At 44.6% G+C, this 25,431-nt stretch overlaps 1 protein-coding gene across 3 annotated transcripts in view; it reads right to left on the bottom strand.

The window, feature by feature from the left end:
- Window positions 1-23,400, bottom strand: part of PTH2R (parathyroid hormone 2 receptor) — a 40,078-nt gene extending 16,678 nt beyond the window's left edge. The window contains exons 1-8 of one of the 3 annotated variants that reach the window (XM_083630128.1): window positions 22,494-23,400; window positions 16,673-16,778; window positions 14,404-14,514; window positions 14,191-14,312; window positions 13,128-13,225; window positions 11,479-11,665; window positions 9,144-9,297; window positions 3,470-3,530 (exon numbers count right to left, since the gene is read on the bottom strand). In XM_083630128.1, the coding sequence (XP_083486254.1) occupies window positions 3,470-3,530; window positions 9,144-9,297; window positions 11,479-11,665; window positions 13,128-13,225; window positions 14,191-14,312; window positions 14,404-14,514; window positions 16,673-16,778; window positions 22,494-22,559 (905 nt within the window). In that variant the 5' untranslated portion in view covers window positions 22,560-23,400. The remainder of the gene's footprint in view (window positions 1-3,469; window positions 3,531-9,143; window positions 9,298-11,478; window positions 11,666-13,127; window positions 13,226-14,190; window positions 14,313-14,403; window positions 14,515-16,672; window positions 16,779-22,493) is intronic. The other 2 variants (XM_083630129.1, XM_083630130.1) reach the window with 2 other exon arrangements.
- Between the last annotated feature and the right edge of the window lie 2,031 nt (window positions 23,401-25,431).

Below are 25,431 nucleotides of genomic sequence, written 5' to 3'. Positions count from 1 at the left end.
GAAGTGGGAAAGGAGACAAAAAATACCTTTCTGAGTGCCGAGAACAGTTAATGACTGGCCGATTTAAATCCCCTCTCTTTTTCATTTTCTTTTTTGGTAAACCATCAGCTAATTTGCACACAATGTTCATTAAGTGTAGCATATGGGCGAGCCTGCTCTTTCAACTCAAAAATCACTGCAATTGAATATATAGAACAGGAGAAGTAGAACTGGGTGGGTGGGTTACTTGGTGCAGGGAAAAGCAGGGGGAATGTGTGTACTACAGCCCTAAACTCAGATTATTCCTCCACCACCACCCTTTCGAAGTGATCTAATGTGTGCACAGCAGTCATTTCCCTTAAAAAAATAACCTTAAATACAAAAAGGGGTGGCGGAGGGGGTGGAAATCATTCTCCACTGAGGTTAGGAAGGCCCACAGAAGGAAAACTAGTAGGAGCAATCAGAGCAATTGTGACTCTTTAATGTTAACTGGTCAAGCAAACCAAGCAGGAATCTATTTATTTAAACATACAAGGGGGCTTATGCCCATTGTTTGCATCCCTGGCCAGTGTGTGAAGGGGCTCTCTGCACGTACTTCAATAATACGCATGCTGGCTGAGAGCACAGGGGTGTGTTCCTGCAGCACAAAGCAGCAGGCGACAAGGCTGCCTTCTCTTCAGGCTGGGCTCAAGTCTTGACTCCAACCTGCCATCCTAAGGCCTTTCCCCTAGACTAGAGAGTCAGAGGACCGGAGGCAAGGAACAAAACTGCTCGCACATTTGCAAAGCTAAGCAGGGTCTGGTGTTGTTAAGTTGTGGGCGAACATATCAGACGACACAGCGATTCTTCCAAAGCAGCTCTTTATTTGTAAGCTGGAACAGAACTGAACTGAAGGGCTCAGTCATCCTGCTAACATAGAGCTCCAGAACAATGTAACTGTTGCCATTTTCTAAAACTATCCAATCACTGAACGTCACTTTCGATCCTTCATTTGCATAACTATCTACAGTATCCCCCTGCTGGCCCAGGGTGAGAACTTCAGTACATAACAGGTGTGGTTTCACATTGGATGGGAGACTGTGTGCTGAGATTTCCTGCATTCCAGGGGTTAGACTAGATGACCCACAGGGTCCCTTCCAACTCTACCATTCTGTGGTTCAATGATTCTAAGCTATTTGTCCTCAGATTGGCTTCTGAAACCTCAGCTGCTGATAGATAAGAGCATCTGTCTGCAGCCTGCAGCTCACTCTAGAAGGCTGTCCAAGCAAGGAGCCTGGCCTGTGAAAAAGAATTAATTGTCCTTATGACCAGTTATCTTGCTCTCTTTTTTTAAGAGAGAAATAAAAGGTTTTCAATTACTTTTTCCTTCTCAAAGCAATCCAGTCTAGCAAGTGCCAATTTTTAACATCTGCAGGACTTCTGGCTAATCATACATGGCATGTCTGATCCTTAGGGAGCTTTCTATAATTTTCTCCAGATATTTGCTAATTTATTATCTCTGTGAGGCAAATTTGAGAGAGAGAACGAATGGACTTGGACGCATTACAGCCCTAATGAAGCACTGTTAGGCACCATTGATTTAAGTGGGAGAGGTTTAAGTATGGGATCCTTAAATTTTGCATTTTAATCAATGGTCTCGTGGCCTTCCAGCAAACAATGCAACAGCCTTTCTGACTCTACGTAGCTCCGGGTGTGATCAGTCCTAGACAGGAGGAATCCTCAAGGTACAGAATCTTCAGTCCCACAGCAGAGAAAAAGAGGGATATAAATGAAGTAAGGTGGAATTTCATAATGCTTAACTCTGGCTGGATTGCACCTTTGATAGCTATCTCGCTGAATATAATGGCAAACAAAAAACTGCCTCAAAGCCCCACCTTTGTGGCTCCTGATCCAGGTAGGATGATATGCTTGCCCTCTTTTTGTGTGGTCTTCAGCTGGATCAGGAGCCACAAGCTTTCCCCACATGTTAAGCGGGCGGTGGTGGTAAATAAGAAAACTGAGTGTCAGAAATAAGTGGTTGCTGAGGAGAAGTGGGGGGCAAGGGGTGTGTGACTGGGATAATTTCCCCCAATATAAAACATTGCCAGCATGCTTAAGGGCTCTATGCTTCCGCTCGCCCCAGGACTAGAAAGCAGGGGTGTGAGGGGGTTTGCCTTTGCCCCGCTGCTTTCCCCGGGAAGATCCACTCTTTGGTGCTAAATTGGAACAAACAGCAATCCGTGGAAACCTCGCCAAAGAGCAGTTTTCCCAAGGGGGAAAGCAGCCAGGGAAGAGGAAGTTTGGATAAGCCCCCAGTCGAGGCAACTCAAGCCAAGTGCATTCAGAAAGCACCACTGCTCAAAGATCTGTCTGAGGGGTTGGAAAGAAACAAGTCTGCAATAAGTGAAATATATTTCACTGCTCCAAATGAGATAAAAGATAAACATATATTGATATTGCTGTGACATTTAAATAGGGTGTTCCAGATGCAAACCTTAACAGAAGAGGGAATTTCATCCTCTGTGTCTTGAAAGGCAAACCAAGCCTGCCTGAAGTTCTCTCCGACACAACCATGAAAGGTGAAGGAGCCCCTTCCCCTTTCAATGTTCAGAACAGAACAGGGGAAGAACTAAATTTTAAAAACCGGGCTACAGTTTTCAAAAATCCAGATTGAATTTTTTTTTAGTAAAATTACTATAAATTTGTTTTATAGTGCCATTGTTCTCCGTAGCTACCTGCAGTTTGGTTTTTGAAGGGATCAGAATTAACAAAAAAGTTATAGCAATTACGTAGTTGTCAGCAGTTTGAAAGCACGTCAAAGTGCAAGTAGATAAATAGGTACTGCTACGGCGGGAAGGTAAACGGCGTTTCTGTGCGCTGCTCTGGTTCGCCAGAAGCGGTTTAGTCATGCTGGCCACATAACCCAGAAGCTGTATGCCGGCTCCCTCGGCCAATAAAGCGAGATGAGCGCCGAAACCCCAGAGTCGGTCACGACTGGACCTAATGGTTAGGGGTCCCTTTACCCTTTGCCAAATGATTCCAGGGTAGTTCACACTGATACATGAGCCAACATCAAATATGGAAAGTTTACAATAGAACATATATGTAATAATAATAATTTTGACATTTATATGCCACTTATCTTGTCAGTGGGTTGCCCAAACCACTCTCGTAAACCGCTTCGATAGTTTTTTCTCTCACACACACTCTTTTACAATCAAGCAGTGAATAAATTGAACGAAATAAATAACATCACAAAATACTTGCCTGTTTAAAACTTTTATAAATGAAGGCAATGTGGGAGGCCTGGTCTAACCAGGGACCTTGAGCATATTTTCCATTAACAGTCTCAGAAGGGTGCACTGCAGATATATTTTCTTCAAACTGCTACCTTCAGTTCTGTGTCAGTGTATACTCAAAATATATGCAGAATTGAATGGCAGTGTGCCAGTCATCCATCAATTTAAAAAAAGGAAAGCTCAAGTAAACTCTCTTCACAGTGTTCCCTTACCTTGCATCTGCCACGGTTGCTCGGACCACTCCCCAGGCCACTACAAAAACAGCCGGAAACCCTACAAATATGAAAAATTCATTGCCAACTGTTAGAACAGATTTCCCTTGAGGAACAAAAGAATAATTTATAATGCCTTTCTGCTCACTCAGAGAATATTAACTGAAGCGTTTAGAAAGAGCAGGCACAAAAAAACCCAGACAGTGCCCTTTCCCCATGAACAAAGCAGAATGTCTGAAAGGTCACTATCCACAGCAAGCAAAAAAACCTTCAATTTGTGCTGATGACAAATTGCAGCTAGCCTAAAGCTCACCTGCTTCCCATCCCATCTCCTCTTCCACTAAGTTCACATTTCAATTACCGGTAACCAGTTTATATCATCATGCAAACCCTAAACTATGGTCAGTTTTAACTAGGGTCTATTTAAAGAAGCCCACTTTCTGACCCATGACTCCTGCTCTAGTGCAGATGAATGATTCGGATTAAAGTACACTACTTTATACTATCTGAATTAGATCTATAAAATCTGTTTTGGCCTTACACAACCCACTTAAGATATTTTGGGTATTCTGATCAATGCACTATTTAATTACTCATTTAATTTAATTTAATTTAATTTAATTTAATTTATTTATTTAATTTATTTAATTGCTCATCGTCTAACATTGTATATGCCATCAAATGCCAACAGTGTCCCTCAGCTCTCTATATTGGACAAACAGGCCAAACCTTACGCCAAAGAATAAACGGACATAAATCGGACATCAAGAATCACAAGACAGAGAAACCAGTAGGAGAACACTTCAATCTCCCAGGACATTCTATACAAGATCTCAAAGTAGCTGTATTACTACAAAGGAATTTCAGAAATAGACTGGAAAGAGAAGCTGCTGAATTGCAACTCATTACCAAACTTAAAACCATGGAGAGACCTGGTCTGAACAAAGACATTGGATTCTTATCTCATTATACATGACAAAGCCATTTTTCACCTTCTCACCCCTTGCTTTTTCCTGTAAGACCTATTGCAGTCGTTAAGAGTCGTCAACAGGCTCATCACAGCTATCTGCCAATCACCCATTCCCACCACCCTTCTGAGTAATACCCCTCCCCACCTTCTCATTATATAGAAGGATCTGGCAACTTCTTTTTCAGTGTATCTGAAGAAGTGTGCATGCACACGAAAGCTCATACCAAGAACTAACTTAGTTGGTCTTTAAGGTGCTACTGGAAGGAAAAAATTTTTTTTGTTTTGACTATGGCAGACCAACACGGCTACCTATCTGTAACTGATCAATGCACTTTGGAGTAACAAAAAATTCTGGATTACGTGATGCTAAGAATTAAGGAACTGTGAGAGAGCTATTGAGGTTTCATACAGAGGTTTTTTTGTGGGGGGGGAGCCTATGTTTTATTTACAAAACATAAAAATACATGAAAAGTGTTTATATCAAACCGATGGTAAAAAACAAAAACAAAAAAAGCACATCCAAGAAATGTGGCAATAAAAACCCATACATATCAGATTCAAAAATGCTATAAAATTATTACTTTAAGAATTATAATGCTATCAAAAAAGGAGAAGAAGGCATGTGACCTAACATGATCATCTTCATCATCATCATGTTTATTGCAGTGCTTGAAGAACTCACCTTCGCAGGTAACTCTAAACTTAAGGGCTATAACCATGTCCTACTTTGAAACAAACCTCTTGTACTTCTCTTTCCACTTTTTGAGCACTTGGTTGAAAGAACCTGCAACGTGGTCCATTTCTGAATAATGCTGTTTTGCATGGCATCTCCTCTCTGAACAGAGAACATAGGTACCTGTGTATCATTATGGCTATTGTATATAACCACTCTGGCACTGAAGGAGGAAGAGGTTTTTCCCCAGTAATGAACAATTGTCACCTTAGTGCCTACTAAATAAATTTATCACTTCTTCCAAATCAGTGTCACTTAGCACTTGATGATTTAATAACACACCTACTGAATACAGAGCAATTTCATAACCTGTAATTTGAAGAATATACCACAGAACAGTTTTCCAATATTATTTTATCTTCAAACATTCCCAAAATAAATGTGAGTTTGTCCAAAGCTTATTTATTTTGGGACGCACACATCACAGCAATTATTTTCTACATATTTTGGCTGTTTTTGGCATGTGTAAGATTGTTATTATATTAGGATTTTATTATTATATAATTCCATTAGCTAATATTGAAACTCCCCCAACATAATAACCAGAACTCCTTCAAATTAAACTCTAGCAATGAGATTTTGTGACAACATGAAATATTCCCAAATGACTTCTAGTGGACATTGTTTGGTGCATGGTTTGATCCTAGTAGTCTACTGGGAAATAAGTTCAATTTCTTTCAATAGGACATATTTCCTAGTAAGGTATTTATAACCAGCCTAGAATAATATAATAATAGTGTTTATTTTAAAAGAAGATCTTCTGCCGACATTAAATTGACTTAAAAGAGAGCTTGAGAGTAAAAAAGCTACCATCTTTTAGCTCTTGAATCAGAACTTTGTGGCTTTAATAGCTCCAAGCTTGAGGGGGAAATGCGTTTAAAATTTGTCTTTAATGAAAATCTGCCTCCAGGCAAATTGAAATTAATCTATTGTTTCTGGTCGAACAGGAACTTGCAGGTTATGTTAGTGTTTCAGAGTCTCTCAGAAGTATCAAGCAGAGGCAATAGTCAGAAGCAAGGAATGTGATGATCAAATAAACCTCTATCCTGCTAGATTCAAACACTATTTTATTCAGTCTGATTCAGTTTAAGCCAGTTTCACATTATTATGTGTACCTCACCTCCCCAAACAGTGAAAGAACCAGGTGAATTTGGCATTTTGCTTTCAAAGGAATTAAAACTTACAGTTAGTCACGGTCCCTGCTTCACATCATTTTTTGAAACTCCTAGCCTTGCATCTTGACAAAATATAGCAGCATTAGTTCTGATGGGAGCTTGTTAACGTAAATCACTCGGGGTCTAAGTTGTGCACAGAAACTTCCCTCACATCAAGCCTGCACACAGCAGAGACAGGGAGTGGGTTGCCTCCTGCCTCAAGTGTCTCATTAGCTAGACAGCTCTTCAAGCACAAGCGAGAACTGCGACATGCGCGGAGGCATGGATAGAACAGAGAACAAGGCAGACAGAGGCTAAACAAACCTTTGTGAGACACGGATGCTGCTAGCAAACTACAGACCAACAGACTCCTCGTTTTCACTTGATGGTGGTAAAGCTGTGTCTGGACTGAACCATTTCAGGCAGCACCTGGGGTCTCACATGACGGAATGGTCCTGAACTAAACGTAAGGAAGGTCCAGGGTTCTCCTAGACATGGCAGGCTTCTCTAGGCGCTTTTCTGCGAGCCAGCATACCAACCTGTGAGCCTCTTGTCTTCAGTGGCAAGTCCACAAAAGGGATTTTACACCACAATGAGAGACCAGAGGGTTGCGGCAGCAGAGGTGGGCTTGAATCCTAAGACAGTTAACTCAAGGAAGTTCAAGGAGGGAAGGGATGTTTCTTCTCTCCCCTGCAGAGACATGTGTCCCTAAAGCCTTTCTGCAAGGCTGTGGGTCGTCCTGGACATGAGATGAGGAAGAGGGAGTTGCTGGACGATGGGTGATTTGTCACAAATCAGATTTGGATCCTGATATACATTAGAAAGTCTCCCATCTGATGATTTTTTGGCTTAAAAAAAGATTTGGGCAGTGCAATTATAGCAAAAATGACAAATTATATACGACTCTGAGACGGCAAGGCGGTGCAAAAGATCAAAGATTTCTCACTAAAGTTTGTGTTACATTGGAACAATAAATATTGTTTTGCTCCTATTCTCTATTTTTTAAGTACAATGAGTATCTGATTAGAAGTTTTAGCATTTGGGAGACATTCTTTTGTGAAATATTTATGAAATAAATTTGTATCTAGAATAAATCCTAATCACATGGAAGTAAATCCTATTTCAGTGAGAGATTTTACCTTCTTGGGCTCCATGATCACTGCAGATGGTGACAGCAGTCACAAAATTAAAAGACGCCTGCTTCTTGGGAGAAAAGCAATGACAAACTTAGGCAGCATCTTAAAAAGCAGAGACATCACCTTGCCAACAAAGGTCCGTATAGTTAAAGCTATGGTTTTCCCAGTAGTGATGAATGGAAGTGAGAGCTGGACCATAAAGAAGGCTGATCGCCGAAGAATTGATGCTTTTGAATTATGGTGCTGGAGGAGACTCTTGAGAGTCCCATGGACTGCAAGAAGATCAAACCTATCCATTCTGAAGGACATCAGCCCTGAGTGCTCACTGGAAGGACAGATCGTGAAGTTGAGGCTCCAAGTCTTTGGCCACCTCATGAGAAGAGAAGACTCCCTGGAAAAGACCCTGATGTTGGGAAAGATGAATGGCACAAGGAGAAGGGGACGACAGAGGACGAGATGGTGGGACAGTGTTCTCAAAGCTACCAGCATGAGTTTGACCAAACTGCGGGAGGCAGTGGAAGACAGGAGTGCCTGGAGTGCTCTGGTCCATGGGGTCAGGAAGAGTAGGACATGACTAAATGACTAAACAACAACAACAAAAATCCTATTGAACTTCTGAGTAAGTGTGCATACAATTGCACTGCATGTTCATTCCACTTAAGTCCTGTTGAAATCATTGTGACTTAAGTCATAGCACCATCAGTCCTGCACGTCCTGTAAATCGGCTCCGGAGGGTTGAGGGAACTCCCCCAGAACAAATTTAGGGTGTGTGCAGGGAGAGGAGAGTGTTAGAATATTCCGTTCCACCTTAAGAGGAACAGGCATGACTGTTGTGTGTCACATGCCTGTTTACACTCCAGCACAGCACAGCTTGCTGGGAACTTCCGTTTGTGTGTATACCTTTTGCTTTTGCCCTTTTGCTTGGACACGAAGGAGAGCAGACATGTTTTTCCTTTGTCCTGATGCTGAATAAAATGCCTGTAAATACACTTTACACAGCCTCTCTCTGCCCTTCCATTGCGAAGAGTTCTTATGTCTGCTGGCTTGCGTGCCCAGCTTCTGGTGGCTTGTGAAACTTGGGTCGCAGTTACATGCTGATCCAAGGACCAGAGTTTGCCCGGCTGCCAGCCAGCGGGCTGGAGCCAGCTGGGAGCCTGCCAATTGCCCCCGTTCCCTTGGACACATCCCAACAGAGGTGGGGAGTTCCAGTGCACAGCTAAAACTCCTTAGAATCATAGAATCGTAGAGATGGAAGGGAACCCGGGAGTCATCCAGTCCATCCCCCTGCAATGCAGAAATCTCAGCTAAAGCATCCATGACAGATGGCTATCCTTGCACTAGCAAAACCGTTAAGCTGGGTATCACCCATACCAATTTTACTAGGACCTACGCGGAACTTATTTTGGCTGCAATCCTTGCACACTTACCTGGGAACAAGTTCTGCAGAACACAGTGGGGCTTCTTCTTCAGTAAGCATCTTCAGCATTGCACTGTCAGTTTGGACCTAACTCACAAAACTGAAAAAATATGTAAACCACCCCCTTCTGATTTTGTGGTTTGCAAAAAGAATTTAAAATAAAAAATAGAAAAGCATGGCCCAAGAGTTAATGTTAGAATGGACAGCACTAATCTAGCTTTAAATGGAAAGATACTGCTTCAATGAGAGACAAATGTACCTTACCCCAGCCTGTTAAGATGAAACCCCACAGGTACTGGGTATCCGAAAAGAAAGCCACAAATATTAAGCTGTGCAGATAGAGGCCTTCAACCAAGATCCAGTAGTAGTTGGTCGTCAAGAAGTAAATAAACATCACCACAGTAATCTTGCACCAGACCTGTCAACCGGTTCAAAATAAAGCAGCACAGTTGTGGTCAGGGAAGCAGTTATATGTAATAGTATACTTGCATATTTATCCTAGTCTTCCAGTTTCAGTGGCCTTATTAATTTGGCATCAAGGCCAAGGCTATGACTCATGTTAACTAACATTGTTCAGTAAGTTTTACTGTTCTTTGTCGTCCCCACACATAGAATTGTTTCAATTCTGTATTAAATTGTGAGTCATATGTAATGGTTGTGAAAATAACGGGAGTCTGTTATGTGCTTTAAAAACCCACACAATTATTTCCAGCTACTTAAAAGCAGCCTCTTCCACCAGATCGACACTTTTGCAGCCGTTGGGCTGCCCACCAGTGCCACCGTCGGTGTTTGCACAGTGACACAAAAGCTGTGAATTGAAGGCGTGTTTCCTCACATACCCAGACAGACCTCATTAAGGGCTTCTGCTCATGCCGTATGTGTCTTTATACACACAGCATATTGGTGGTGGTCAGCAGAAAGGGCTGGGCCAATAGTCAGACTGTTTCCTAGACACTCCCTGTGGACATTTGCTCATGTGGAAGACCTTTGAGGGACCACCCTGAATGCTCTCAATGGATCAGAACTTCTCTCTATTCTGTCACCAATACTGCTGCTCACTCCGGTATTCAAGGAAAGAGCCATAGCTGAGAGGTAGAGCATCCACTTTGCATGCAGAAGATCTCAGATCCCATCTCCGGCATTAGGGATGGAAGAGACCCTCACCTGGAGTCCTGGAGAACCACTGCCAGCCATTGCCGACAAACATGGCACTAGGTGGGCCACTTGTCCAGCTTCCTAGTTCCTAGTCTGCAATTCTGCAGAATTCAGCTAAAGTAGACCCCTCACAGTCTGGTATCAGAATCAGCCTTTCTTGTCTTCTAGTGCCAACATAAAATAAATGATTTACCTAGCAGGGGAGATACCACAGTGACAAAGATGGCTGTCCCAGGGTGAGGCTCATCCATTGCACTACAGGTGTGCTGATCTCTCCAATTTACCCAAATGCGGTAAACTCAGCTGCATAATTTGTGGTAGGCCTTTAAAACTGGGTTGGGGGTAGTTTTTGTTTGCTATTATGGTATGTGTTTTTGTGTTTTTATACAGTGGTACCTCGGGTTAAGTACTTAATTCGTTCTGGAGGTCCGTTCTTAACCTGAAACTGTTCTTAACCTGAAGCACCACTTTAGCTAATGGGGCCTCCTGCTGCCGCTGCGCCACCACTGCACGATTTCTGTTCTCATCCTGAAGCAAAGTTCTTAACCCAAGGTAATATTTATGGGTTAGAGGAGTCTGTAACCTGAAGCGTCTGGAACCCAAGGTACCACTGTATTGTAAAACACAATATACACAATGTTGCCCTGTGATCTTTGGGTGAAATTTAATTTGGGATAATAGTAGTAGTAGTAGTAAGTGGTATTGACTGGTCACACTGAAAACTATACAATTATTCCTAAGATATTTTTTCACAGTTCTGCTGAAGCTGGGAAGCAACACTGCAAATAAATTGGCTCAAATGACAGTATTCTTTACTGAACTGTATTCTTTTCAGTATTATTTACTGAATTTCTACCCAGGATCTCGAAGGAACCCAGGATCCAAGTGTAGAATGTATTTATATATATATTTACTTTTTCAGCGTGTACTGGCTGACTCATGTGGAGAGGGGTGACTTGGGCCCATTCTGAACCAGCTGAAATGCAACTCTTTCAGGAGTCCAGCACTGAAGTTTGAGCAACCAGGAAGGCTCAGGGACCATCACTAAAATCAGTAGATTTGGATGCCCGGGAAATATTAATGGCTTCCTGCTACCAACCATAAGGGGCGAGACTCAACGAAGGTGTTGCATGCATATGATGAGTTCCACTCATGTAACGGAATGAGGTTCCCCTGTGCCCTAAATCTGCTCTGGAGGGTTGGGGGAATCCCCAGAACAGGATTTAGAGGGTCCACAGGGGAAGGAGAGGGGAAAGGTCCCACTGGGCATGCTCCACTAAACACTACGCTGAATTTCACTCACAGCCCCTGCCTGCTGGGTCACTTTGGCTTCAGCTGCGTGATAGTATTCTCAGATGCGGATTGGGCGTGAGAGAATATTGAACAGTGATTCTGTTAGGTAACGATGGATGAACTTTAGCAAGAGGAGGGGAGAAGTACTTACGTACTGGGACTTGTCCGGGGCTGGAGCCGCTATGATATTTTGCAGGTCACCCATGAGCAGCGAGTCAAGCTCTTTGACTCCGATATGAGCATGAACTACTCTGTCTTTTATAAATATGCTGGTACCTCTGAGCATGAAAGAGACAAACAGATGCAGGTGTATATAATTCCGGGTGCAGTGAAGTCTCCTGTGTGCAAGGGGGGGAAACCTAATTAAAGGGAGCATAAGAACTCAAGAAGAGCCCTGCTGGATCAGACCCAGTCCTGCACTCTTGAAAAGCTCTTGGATTTACCGCGTCAGAAAAGGAGACCTCCAGTTGTTCCAAGAGCATCACTGGCGGCAGATATCAGGTGGGCATGTTGCCTGAACAGCAGGTTACAATTGCGCAGGTAAGCATTCTAAAACGTGACAGCAATAGGATGGTTTCAGTTGTAATATAAGCGCAGGCCCTTAAGGAGGAGTCGCTGCATGTTAAACAAAGCTCCAATGTATTATGTTCCCTTCAAATGTCATAACAAAGAGAGAGGCGAACTAAACATTGCATGCAAATGAGTGAAAAGGGGTTCAAACAGTTACCGTATTTTTCGCCCCATAGGACGCACTTTTTCCCCTCCAAAAATGAAGGGGAAATGTGTGTGCGTCCTATGGGGCGAATGCAGGCTTTCGCTGAAGCCTGGAGAGCGAGAGGGGTTGGTGCGCACCGACCCCTCTCGCTCTCCAGGCTTCAGGAAGCTCTCCGCAAGCCTTGCAAGCCCGGCGGGAGTTCCCGCGGGCTCACAAGGCTTCCGGGCAGCAGCCTGCAGCCCCGGAGAGTGTCCGTAAGCCTTGCGCGCCCGGCGGGAGGTCCTCCGGAGGGCTCTCCGTGCTTCGGGCGAGTGTCCGCAAGCCTTGCGTGCCAGGTGGGAGGTCCCGCCGGGCGCGCGAGGCTTGGGGCGGCAGCCTGCAGCCCGAAGCACGCTGAGCCCTCCGGAGGGCGCCCCGTGCTTCGGGCAGGTGTGTGCAAGGCTTGGGGCGGCAGCCGCGGCTGGGGGGGGGAATAAATTTTTTTTATTCATTCCCCCCCCCCAAAAAAAACGAGGTGCGTCCTATGGGCCGGTGCGCCCTATAGGACGAAAAATACGGTAAAAAAAATGAGAAAGAACTTGGGATGCTAACATTTTCAGCAGAGAAGTAGCTGCGTGTGGGAACTACTTAATCCTTTCCCCACCGGTTGTTTTTCTGCTCAAAATTAAGTCCTCCAGCATCTTTCCCCCACTGGGATTCTAGATGTGTATCTGTCATCATAAATATAGATGCAGCCAGCAGGGAAAAAATTAATCATTTTTCTCCATGCCCTTTCTTGGCTCAAATCTCAGCCTGCTGGGGCAGCTTTTAATGTAATACATATATAAAGTCCTGGGCTTTGTTACTCAGAATTGTGTACAATGCTCAGTTTCCCCAGTGATATGGACTGGATTCAGGTGTTCAGCCCATGAAAGCCACTCCATTTTATACTGCAATTAAATTTATCCACTTGCCATTGTGAGGGAAAGAATGTGAGTGGCAAGGGAGGGGTAATCATCATAGGAATTGCAGACATTATGTCATCTTAGGACTGGCTAAAAGGTTTAAGAGAGGATGGACAGATTCTAGAGGTGTGATTTACTCACCTGAAGTAGCCCATGATGAAGATTGCCACAGCCAGAGAGCAGAAGGAGATGGAGTACCCAACGGTGTACATGACATAGAGGCGTTCAAAGAATTCCCTCTGGAGGAAACAGAAGATGTTCCAGGATTTATTTTCTCCTTCAGTGCACAATTGAGAAGTTCTAAGATATGTCCTTTAAGAGAATCCAGTCTGGAGCTCAACTGTTGTCATTTACAGACCAGCACAATCCTACTCTGCATGGAGGTAAAGCCAGGATTGTACATGCAACCCCATTGTGTTACCCATTCTGGGAAGGTATGCTCCAATCCGTACGGCTGCTGTATGATGCTAAACAATTTCTATGCATTGTTTTGGGGTGACCAACGTTTATTCTGAGTGCCCCCTCACGGTGGTGTTGGAGATTTGCTATGTCCTGGCGAACGACTGAAAGGTGACGTTTCTCAAGTCATGGTAGTTTCTGGCACAGTTTACAATATTTAATCGTTATCAAGATGTATGCACCCTCTCCTTATAGTGCAATCTAATTGCAAGAATTAAGACTAAAATAGACTGAGCTCTTCCCACCCTCTAATTTATGGATTAAAGGGACCCCTGACTGTTAGGTCCAGTCGCAGACGACTCTGGGGTTGCAGCGCTCATTTCGCTTTACTGGCCGAGGGAGCAGACGTTTGTCCACTGACAGTTTTCCCGGGTCATGTGGCCAGCATGACTAAGCTGCTTCTGGCGAACCAGAGCAGTGCACAGAAACGCCGTTTACCTTCCCGCCGGAGTGGTACCTATTTATCTACTTGCACTTGGATGTGCTTTCGAACTGCTAGGTTGGCAGGAGCTGGGACCGAGCAACAGGAGCTCACCCCGTCATTGCGGGGATTCGAACCACTGACCTTCTGATCGGCAAGCCCTAGGCTCTGTGGTTTAACCCACAGCACCACCCAAGTCCCTTAAAATTATGGATTAATTAGTAATAAAAGCCGGTTAGGTTCCCCAACACTCTCAGCACTAAAACACCCTCAAGCACCCACAGCTTTTCAACTCTGCTCCTTTGCTGGAGAAAGAGCATGTACCTTTCCTGGGCTGTTTTCTGCTTGCAGGAAGTCAAAGCATTCTGAATAATTAGACCATGTCCGGTTCAAACTTTGCACAGAGACCCACGTTCCATTCGAGCTACAGTGTCGGAAAGCCATGCCTGGAAGAGAGAAGAGGTGCTCCCATGAGAAGGTTCTCCCCAGCTAGGTTTTGTGTAAGATAAAATCCAACGTGAAATGTGTTGCTGGTACCTTTGTGATTGAAGTCATATATATAAGGAGGGCACGGGACAGCTAATGTTTTCCCCACAGACCCCCTGGGCCAGCAGATCAGACCATCCCATTCTGGGAAGCAGTTGCCTTCTGTGGGGGGAAAGCAGAAATAAGCTGTAAATGAAGAACATGAGGAAAAGTAGGAAAGAGCACAGTGTGTGATCCTCTGGGGTTTTTTTTTTAATGCTTTCAAAACTACTTCCCTCCAAATGAGGCAAGAACAGAGATTTTCTGCCTAAACGGAAGCTAAAAATATTCTCCAATTTGTGTCAGAATCAATGTGAACATTCAAGCAGCTCAGATTTACAAAGAAACAACTTTTCATATTGCAAGCAGTTACAACAGCACATATCTTTGGGTCATCTTATTTTGTTCTATGACAATTTAACAACTGGTCCCTGGATCCTGCAATTATCATCTGAGGCAGCAACACAAGAATGGGCCTTTTCTGTGGTGGCTCCCCACTAGTCTCTCCAGGGAGGCTTGTCTGGCACCTTCACTGCATATTTTTCAGGCGAAAGCACTTTGGCTAATTAAACAATCTATGGCCTTTTAAACTGGCGGAGTGGTTGTTGTGTGTTTCTATGTTATGTATTTTTGTGTTTTTATATTGTAAACCTCCTAGTGATCCTTGGATGAAGGATGGTAAAGAAATTCAAATAATTAACAAACAAACAAATAAAATAGTCAGAGTGAACACGAATTCCGAGAATGGTCTCAAATGCTTCTAGGTTGATACTGCCCCCAGAAAATTACTGTTTCCCCTGGAATTAATACATGCTCCCCTGGAATTAATACATTTTCAGTGAACTGAACCAACACCGTTGCCTCAGGATAGTGAACAGAGACCTGGAACAGATTGACTGCCGTTACACATTTTGTTAACAAAAGCCTCAGCAAAGAGAAATATAAAACAGTTTCAAGATATAGATAAGAAAAAATAAATATTCTGCAGACTCTCTCTCTCTCTCTCTCTCTCTCTCTCTCTCTCTCTCTCTCTGTCTCTCTCTTCATGCTTCCCTCTGTTTCTTCTGCCAAACATTCCCCCCCCAATTGATTCTCACTCTTTCCATTTCTTCCAATTGTTAAGCTGATGCTCCTTCCTTCTATTCCTCTAGCTTCTCCTCATCAAGTCTTTGTCAAGTTGTTAGACAATGAAGTTCCTGTTTGCTCTTCTGTCCCTGTCTGCCAGCCCGCCTTCCTCTGAACACCTTCCTCCTCCTCCTCCTCCTGTTATCATTATTTCTTGCACTCTAACGGTAACTGAAGCTATAATGGTATTTTCCCATCCAACCTTAAATCTGCTTTAGAGTTTCTTCCTTTTAGGGAGGGGAAAAGCTCTTAAAGCTTGTTTTGGCTAACTATCGTCTCCCATTTCCTTTATTTTAATTTGAAAATGTAGTTTTATCTCGGTGTTTGGAATTTATTATTATTTCACAGTGCAGTCCTGTGTGTGTCTACACAGAACCACACTCTGCTATATTCATTGGGGTTCGCTCCCAGTTTGCATAGGAATGTAGTCTTACTCTCAGGTCCTATTTATGTATGCAATGACAGCAGCAAGAATGTTATATGCCCAGGGATGGAAGGAGAAAGAACCACATTGAAAGAAGAATGGATATTGAAACTGATGAACTATGCCGAAATGGTGAAATTGACTGGGAAGATTAGACACTAAGAGGACAATAAATTTAGAAATGAATGGATTAGCTTTATAGAATATATGAAGGAGCATTGTAAACATTTAAAAACGTTAGCAGGATTGGATTAGCACTTGTAATATAATCTGATAAAGGGTATTGAAAAATGAGATTTAATAGATTGGAGAAAAGTATTTAGTTGCAGAAAAGAGAAGAGACAATTATTGGAAACTGGGAAGGGGAGTGCGGGGGGGGGAGACCGGGGGTCGGAAGAACCCCTATAAAGATATTGAATTTGTTATGGATTAACGCAAATAATACTGTATGCTAAAAATTTCTAAAATAATATAAAAATAAAATAAAAAGGAATGTAGTCTTACTCTCTTTTGATCTTCATTGGACTGAAGGTGATTTGGGGGGAAGCACCTCAAACTGCAGTTTTTGTCAAGAAACGATAGGCATGTTGTGGCTAACATGGTGTGTATGAGGCTTTGGAAACTAGCAGTGGGAGCACATTGGATGCCGAGTAAGCAAGAATGTGAACAAGACCTTAGAAATGCTGTCTGGAATGGGACGGGAAAAGAAAACAAGTTATTTAGAAAGGTCACCTCCTTCTTCCTGTAGCAGAGACGTGATATTTAGTTCGCACTGAAGTTTGGCCTCCAGGAGAAGATAAATCTGGTCCTCCATTGTAACGGTGTCATCGAAGTCATCCTGTCAAACACAAACCCAGACAGAAATAAGGTTGGTGAAGAAGGATCTTCTTTTAGGAGAAAAAAGAAGGTAAACAACCGAAGTTTTCATATTTCATAGTGGCTGCGCTTTCATTCTGAAGTATTTGACACATTTTTAAGTAATAAATACCCAGAGCTTTGGCCATGGTTAAGACACTAGGACTTTACCTAACCTGATCTGCCTTCACCTCAGGTTTCCTAGTAACGGTTCCCAATTTTATGAAGAGGCAGACATTTCTGCTTGTTCCAGCAGAGCCAGTTACTTAAGAATCTGCTTCATGTGTTTTCTGTTCTGCAACATCAAAGCAGTGCCAGATCTACACATTTTGCTACAGTGGGCAAAGGCCTGCAGTGACAACTCCCTCCCCTACAGGTCTGTGTGCCCCTACACTGCCCCCCCCAATCTGCCACTTGGGACACAGCAAGGCCGGGGTGTGTGTCCCTGTCATCTGGGCAGCCCAGGACCTCCATACACATTGCCCAGATTTGTGCCCCGGGGAGGTCACTTTGATTTGACTTCCCGCCATCCATGCCCGCTCACCGTGGGCCTGAGCTGCTCTGCCGTTTTCGCCAGGGAGGGGTGGGGATCCCCGTGGAAGCCAGTGCCCGCATGGGGGCACTTGGTTGTGCCCCTCAGAATTAGGTATCCAGGGCCATGACCCCCCCAGCTCCCTGCTAAGCTACTGCTCAACAAATATTACTATTGCTAAATGGGAAGAAGCGGAAGGATTCTTATCGAAAAAAAGACTTCTTGTTTTGGATAATGAACAGAGATGCCTGCCTGACCCTCCACTTACTGCAATAAATGAGGACAGCACGGTGGATCTGAGCTTTCTGAAGCAGTGGGGAGAAGACCCTTCGCTTTGAAGAAACCTGGTAGTGGTAGATTATTATTGCAGTTTATTTTAAGCTAATCCTAGTAGGAGATGGAAGACGCTTTTGAATGCAATAAGGGCATTCCCTTTGGTATGCACAGCTTAGCCTTTGGAGACTTTCACATTATGAAGTCATTATGGAAAGGGCAGTTTCCTTCTGACAGCAAGCAGAAAACACAACACCTTCCTCCCAAACTGCCTGTGAGATTATGTTTCCACATCACCTCCCCCCCCCCCCCCGGCTTAAAATTCTAGATTTAGGCTTCATCCTCATTGGGGATGGATGAGTCAGCCGACTGCCAGATTGTAATTATTCAAATTTTGGGCAACTGTTTCCCTTCCTGAATTTACAGGTCATGGTTGGACTGCCCACAAACTCTGCAGGGGCCCTCTTAATATAAACAATGCTTCTAAAGTATTTGTCTCTTAATGGAGTCAGGCTTCCTGGTTTCTTAAGTCCCAGGGAAAACAAACTGCTTGACCTCCTGCTTGCCAGCCTGGAGCTGCTAGTTGGAAAGCACAGTTAGCAGTGCAGATCTGCCCAAGCCAACAGAGCTGTCCTCTGACTCCAACACTGGCAAAAATCAACACTGTATTAAGCAAAGGCTGCCAAGGCATATGTTAAATACTTGCATACAGCAAGATAAGGCAGAGGAGGAAAAACGGCCCAGAACAGACTCATGTTCCTATGAAATTCTCTTGATTTATACCACCTGTCACAAAGCAATTTAAATAATGCCACAGAGATAGAGAGATATTTACATGCATAGGGGTTGTGAGTTCAGCCACAGTCACTGCAGGGACTCTGCTAATAAAATATCAAGGGGTGGGGAGCTGACTGGAGTGTTTGGGTGTTGTTAAAGGTAAAGGTAAAGGGACCCCTGACCATTAGGTCCAGTCGTGACCGACTCTGGGGTTGCGGCGCTCATCTCGCTTTACTGGCCGAGGGAGCCGGCGTACAGCTTCCAGGTCATGTGGCCAGCATGATTAAGCCACTTCTGGCAAACCAGAGCAGCGCACGGAAATGCCGTTTACCTTCCGCCGGAGCAGTACCTATTTATCTACTTGCACTTTGACATGCTTTCAAACTGCTAGGTGGGCAGGAGCAGGGACCAAGCAACGGGAGCTCACCTCGTCTCAAACCGCCGACCTTCTGATCGGCAAGTCCTAGGCTCTGTGGTTTAACCCACAGCGCCACCCGCATCCCATTTGGGTGTTGTTAGCTGCATACAAAAAATGTCGCCTTTGTCCGATGTGAATTAATCTAAAATAACTACCTTGGTTTCACGCTCCATCGCTAACCTAGATTAGAACTTCCCATCCCCCTTAAGCATCAACTCACTAATGGGGAAGAAGCACCCATTTATCAGCTAAGTGATGCTGAGTAAGCACAATAAGAGTAAAACACCTTTTACTTCTGGAATGTGCAACCGGTGAGTTTTACTGTATTCATGCAACTTGGAAGGAGAAAATAATCACCAGGATGAGTACAGAGTGGCCTCTCATGATGATAAATCAGTGGCGCCTCCCAGCTTCTGTGATACAGTTAAGCACGCTGCTAACTCAGCCACCCAGTTCCCTTAAAGGGGAGCACCATCACCCTCACCTGGGAGACCAGGAGCCCCTCTTTGTCTAGACCCCTCATGTATCACTCTGGCCTGCTTCTAATGGGATCAGCATACTAGGAGGGGGAGGGGGGAGGAGTGCAGTATGCTGGACCCCCCACCCAAATGGGGTTGAGCTAGATGACCCTCGTGGTCCCTTTCGACTCTACAATTCTGTGGTTCCGTGAGGTGTGGAGGGGACTCCATTTAGACTCCTTTCTTTAGTCATTTAGACTCTATATGTATACTGCTTCAAATGGATGTTTCTAAGGGCTCATCCAAACTTCCTGGACCCACGCCAGTAGCAAAACACACAAGGCGCCTGGCTAATTTCTAACACTGCAGATCAGTGGCCAGCGGTGGACCTTGGGGCTCCAAATTTCAGCAGCGCCCTGTGTGAAGCCAAAATTTGGTGCCCCTCCCTGCCTCTTGCCTTCCATTCTACATAATAGTTGCGGCACCCCAGAGGCTTCACACCCAGTGCGACCAAACCGGTCACATTCCCCTAAACTGGCCTCTGCTGTGTCCTTCCTGACATTGTTCCCACCAGTCCCAGCCAGCAGCATCAATAGCTAAGGGTGACAGAAACTCAAGTTCAGCAGCATCTGGAGGGACACAAGTTCCCCAAGGCTGCATTAAATGCAACTCTGGGTCTCTCTCCCTCCTCAACAAATTTCAGTAAGCCTCCTATGGGAGGGGGTAGCAATTCATGCTGGTAACTGGGCAGGACCCCTAAGTGTCAAATGGGGCATGAGATTTATCCTTCACACACTTGGAACAGCCCCTGGATGGGGCAGGGGAGACTTTCACTGGCAACCATGAATCTTCCTGTGTTTGTAGGTTACAAGCTGTTTTCTTAACACACTTATTAAAAGATGCCTGCCTGCCCCGTAATTAGCCTCCTTAACCCCCCCCCCAGGATTGTGGGGGGGACAGCCCTTGCCTGCTGTGCCCTATACCACCCCCGAATTTGTGGGGGTGGGGGCACTAGGCACAAAGCCCTCCTGTGGGATTCTGGCACTCCTGGACGCCGTCCCTGATTCGCGCCGCTAGTTGCAAGCATCTTCAAAAGAAACAATTTGGACGAGATAAATTGCACATGCTTCAAGGAAAAAGGGGAGTAAAGACTGCTGACAGAAGAGACCTCTGATGACAAGACAAGAATAAAATATGAGAAGATACGTCAAGATACGGTATGACTGAGGGGGGAGGGGGGAAAAAACCTGCCTTCCTTTTTCTTATGTGATTTAACAAGAATCCCCTCCCCTAATGAGTCAGAAACTAAGGACTTAAGCTGTGGATTTAAGGCTGTGTGGAGATAAACTTTCGAACCAAAGCAATGTTTCAAGATGAAGCTGGAAAGCTAAGAGTTTTGGAATGACGCAGTTAAAAATGCCGTCGCCATTTTGGGAGGCATTGTTGGAGCTCTTGGGTCTGGGAGGAGAAAGAGAGAAATAGAGTTGTTTACATATCATGGATCAACTTCTCGGTGGGACTTAAGAGCGACAAATGCCAAATTTATGATGGAAAGAGCGATGTTATCTACGAAGGAGATATATGGAAACCATCTGGACTTAGTGGAGGAACGGGAAATCCACACAGGATTATTATTTTGCTTATCGGCTTAAGGAGACTAACAGAAGAGATCGTAAAGGAAAAATAGAAATTATATGAACAAGATATGATGTGGAAACACCAAGATAAGACTGGATAGAATTATGAATTTTGTTTGGACTGATTGGGACTGATTTGGACATTAACGCAGTAATAAGAAGATGATCTGAATCCCCCTTTGGATCTTGAAGTATGGGTTCCCCCAACAAAATTTAAAAATTTGGCTTTGTAATTTGGAATTTATGTGATGTGATTTAATTTGATGTGATTGGCCAGTTAATAAAAATTATTTTAAAAAAAAAAAGATGCCTGCCTGCCCCACATTCACTTTTTCAGGTATCACAATTGTGAGCAGTGGCTTCAAAAGACATCAAAATCTGAAATTTGTTTCATGTGAGTAGTCCACAACATCCAGGCTCCTACAGGCGTCTGAGATGGCGACATCTTGCCTTCCATCTGGCCTCAAAGCCAACAATCCAATTCAGTGCCAGACAAGCTACAGGTGGGACAGAAAGGGCCAAATTGTAATCCTGCCTCAGTGCAGTATAGAGCTGCTTACATTAACAACAGCCAAGAATATCTTAAATCTTGCATGGTTCTTTAAATGCTTTTTAAAGGAAAAAAAATCTCACCATGAGTGCACATGTAATCCTCTAGAAAAGACTGATTTACACTTAATGGTTAAAAAAAAAAAAAAACAGATGGCAAAGGGTAGCACAGAATACCAGCCAGCATTCCAGCAAAACAGCAAGTCAAGCTCCCTTTCCGACAGAACCCGGAGCTGAATCACTCTTGGCTCAGAGGAGGAGGACTGACAGTAGCAACCGAGAACATCTGGCTAAAAACAAGCCACCGATGCAACAGAAATAAGGATTCCCAGGGAATCTCGCTCAAACTAGCAGAATCCTATTTGCCAACAGCATCAATTTACAAATTTTGCTGCCTGAAAGGGGTTTCGGTCGCCCATTCCTTGGCTGAAAATCCGTGTAATGAAAACGAACATAGCTGTGAGCGCCTCCTGGAGGCGTTTCAAATAACCCACAAACTTTCAATCAGAATACTGATTTGGAAGGATTCCGAGACCCGTTTAAGGATTCAACCGCACAGCAAAACATCGAGAGATGTATTTCCTATGAAACTAATGCTGGGGGTCTAAGTAAGTTCCTATCGCGTTTTCTTACAGACCCATCCTTGGACGGGATCGAATCCTGCGCTGTTCCAATGCAAAGGCTGGCTTTGCGCGTGGCTCAACTTGAGGATTCGCTTGCAGGGAATGCCCGACCCCGTTGGAAGTTGCAAACGCTCAATTCGGCGAAGCTCGCTCGGATCTGGAAGGTGAAACTACCCAAACCGTCGGTTCCCTCTCTTCTCACCCGCAGCCGGGCAAGACTGAGCAAGTAATGGGGGAAAGTGCGCAAAGTTGGGAAACCCAGACCTTTGGCTAATGAAGCTTTTAAGCGGTGTGTCGGGTGCGGGGGGGGGTTGTTTTTGTTTGGTGTGTCTTTTTGTGCTTTTATATTGTGGGCCGCCCTGTGATCCTCGGATGGCGGGAGGTGTGGGAATTTAATAAATAGCAATAGTTATAATGATAATAATAAATACCTGTGCCGATGCAGCCATAGCCAGAAAGCAGCCGCTCATCGCCAGGAGTCCCCAGGAGCCTGGCATCCTGCGCGCCACCGGAGAGCAAAGTTCCAGGCTCCGAGCAAAAGTCACGTCGAATAAAAGGAAAGCGCCGAGGAAACCCGATGGCTAAGATGGGGAACCCCGGAGGCAAGTTGCTAGTCCCTCCCAAGGCCGATCCCACGAGCAGGTCTGGGCTTCTTCTGCGGAGAAGAATCGGCGCATCAAAGTAACGAGACCCTCCGGCTGCGGCGGCTTCGGGTCCTTCCAGTCTTTCTCCTCCGGTCGAAGAAAATGATGCTGCAGTGCTGCCCAAAGCCTAGCCAAGGGAGACGCACAGGTGCGTTCAAGATGCTGCCCACAGAGGCGCGCAAATGCGCTGAGCGCCAGCAACGCGCATCCGCCAAGCAGGAGGCGGCTGCGGATGCGCGCGTCGCCTCTCCGTCTTTCCCCTTTCCTAGACGCGAGGCGGGAAATCCGGGTTTAGGATTCCCCCGCGGCGGGTTTTCCTCTTCTAGCAATTAGCCAGCCTCCCGGGATAAGAAAGGCAACCCTGTCCGGGATCGGGAAAGCCCTGGCCGAGGAGTGCCGAGTAAACGTGGAAGTCAAGGGATACGACCTAAGAGGATGGTAGGAATAAAATGGGCAGCGCGCACCATGGAGAGGCGCGTAAAGACGCGGGCTCCCCCGCAAGGAGCCCGCTGGATATCACATGGCCAAGCCTGCCTCTCCACCATCCCTTTGGGGGGTACTATGGGATCGTGGGTCTCTGCGAAGCTGGAGTGGAGGGTGGGCAACACAGGGGTCCTAGAAAAAGGAGCACAGGAGCAAAACAAGTGCAAAATGACTGCGCACTGGGGCAGGGGGAAATCCGAGCTTCCCTGTGTGTGTGTGTGTGTGTGTGTGTGTGTGAGAGAGAGAGAGAGAGAGAGAGAGAGAGAGAGAGAGAGAGAGAGATTTTGTTTTATGGCAGTGCCGGATTTACCTATAAACTAAACATGCTATAGCTTAGCGCCCCACTCTCCTGGGGGGCCCCAAAAAAATTAAAGGGAAAAAAACCTGGATGTACATTTCCAAAATATAAGATAAAATAAATATTACTTTGATAAAATACATTATGTGCTAATGGCTTTAGATACCTATTAGGTCCATAAATTACCATATAGGATATACAGTGGTACCTCGGTTTAAGTACTTAATTCGTTCCGGAGGTCCGTACTTAACCTGAAACTGTTCTTAACCTGAAGCACCACTTTAGCTAATGGGGCCTCCTGCTGCTGCCACGCCGCCGAAGCACAATTTCTGTTCTTATCCTGAAGCAAAGTTCTTAACCTGAAGCACTATTTCTGGGTTAGTGGAGTCTGTAACCTGAAGCGTATGTAACCTGAGGTACCACTGTATTCAACACAAAAATCAGCGACAATTTGTTGTTGACAAAGGACAGCTGGACATATAAAGGGCCCCATTACCTTCAGTATCTTAGGGCCTCATCAAACCTAAATCTGGCCCCGGTTATGGGGTCAGAAGTGGTTAACTGACCAGGAAAGAGATCTTGGAGTCTTCCTAGATAGCTCAGTTTAAACATGTGGCACCTGTGAAAAGGGTAAATTACATATTAATGTAATTTACAGCCAACTTGCTTCTCCAGCGTTCATCCTGATGGGCTTGTACAGAGCTTATGTGGTGGTTAGCCTAGGTCCAAACCTTGCTTAACTGGTTTATGTGACACTGAGCATTCAGCTGGATTTGGTTGTGTAGTGTTTACACTTCTTCCTGCTACCCATCACATGCTTTGCAATGCATTTCTTCACTACTTTCCAAACCACAAAAAAGTCCAGGAATTTTATTTTTTTATGTTGGGCTTTCAGCACTAGATCGATAGAATGCTTTGATCCACTTCGAAAGTGCCAACCTTCCAGTATACGCTTGAATCCCTCTTGCAAAATAGTTTACAATCTGGAGTCACCCTAGGAACGGTATTGCCACACCTCCAGAAGGTATGGTAGAGCTTTAACAGGTGCATAAAATGGCAACTAAAATGGAACAAGTCCCTTATGGGGAAATTGAAAAGGGTTTAGAACTTCTTAGTTTGGCGGCATACAAAAGTTAAATCTCTAATGAAACAGATTTCATGGGTGAGAGAGATCTGTGGCATAATATTCAATTTTCAGATTGGGAAAGGTTATGGAAAACTGACTTAAAATTCATGGCTTGTTATATGCTGAAAGAAAATTATATGAAAATGATGTACCGGTGATATTTGACCCCTAGTAAGCTGGCAAAAAGGGACGTGGGTGGCGCTGTGGTCTAAACCACTGAGCCTAGGGCTTGCCGATCAAAAGGTTGGCGGTTCGAATCCCCGCGATGGGGTGAGCTCCCGTTGCTCAGTCCCAGTGCCTACCAACTTAGCAGTTCAAAAGCATGCCAAAAAGTGCAAGTAGATTAATAGGTACCACTCTGGCAGGAAGGTAAACAGCGTTTCCGTGCACTGCTCTGGTGTTGGTGTTCCGTTGCACCAGAAGCGGCTTAGTCATGCTGGATGACCCGTAAAAACTGTCTGTGGAGTGGACAAACGCCGGCTCTCTCGGCCTGTAAAGCGAGATGAGCACTGCAATCCCAGAGTCGTTTGCGACTGAACCTAACTGTAAGGGGTCCCTTTACCTTTTAAGCTAGCAAAAATGTATAAGACAAGTACAAATACTTGCTGGAAATATAAAGAGAAAGAAAGTGCCTTTTATCATATGTGGTGGTCATGTAAGGTAATAAAAGCGTTCTGGGAAATGATATATAATGAACTGAAAATAATGTTTAAAATAACTTTTGTAAAAAAACAACACCAGAAGCTTTATTATTAGGAATTATAGGTACCGACATACCAAAGGAACAGAAAAGACTTATGTACGTGACAACAGCCGCA

Source organism: Podarcis filfolensis, assembly GCF_964270895.1.
Source record: "Podarcis filfolensis genome assembly, chromosome: 1".
NCBI classification, from domain to species: Eukaryota; Metazoa; Chordata; class Lepidosauria; order Squamata; family Lacertidae; genus Podarcis; species Podarcis filfolensis.
This window is presented reverse-complemented; position numbering and strand designations above follow the sequence as displayed.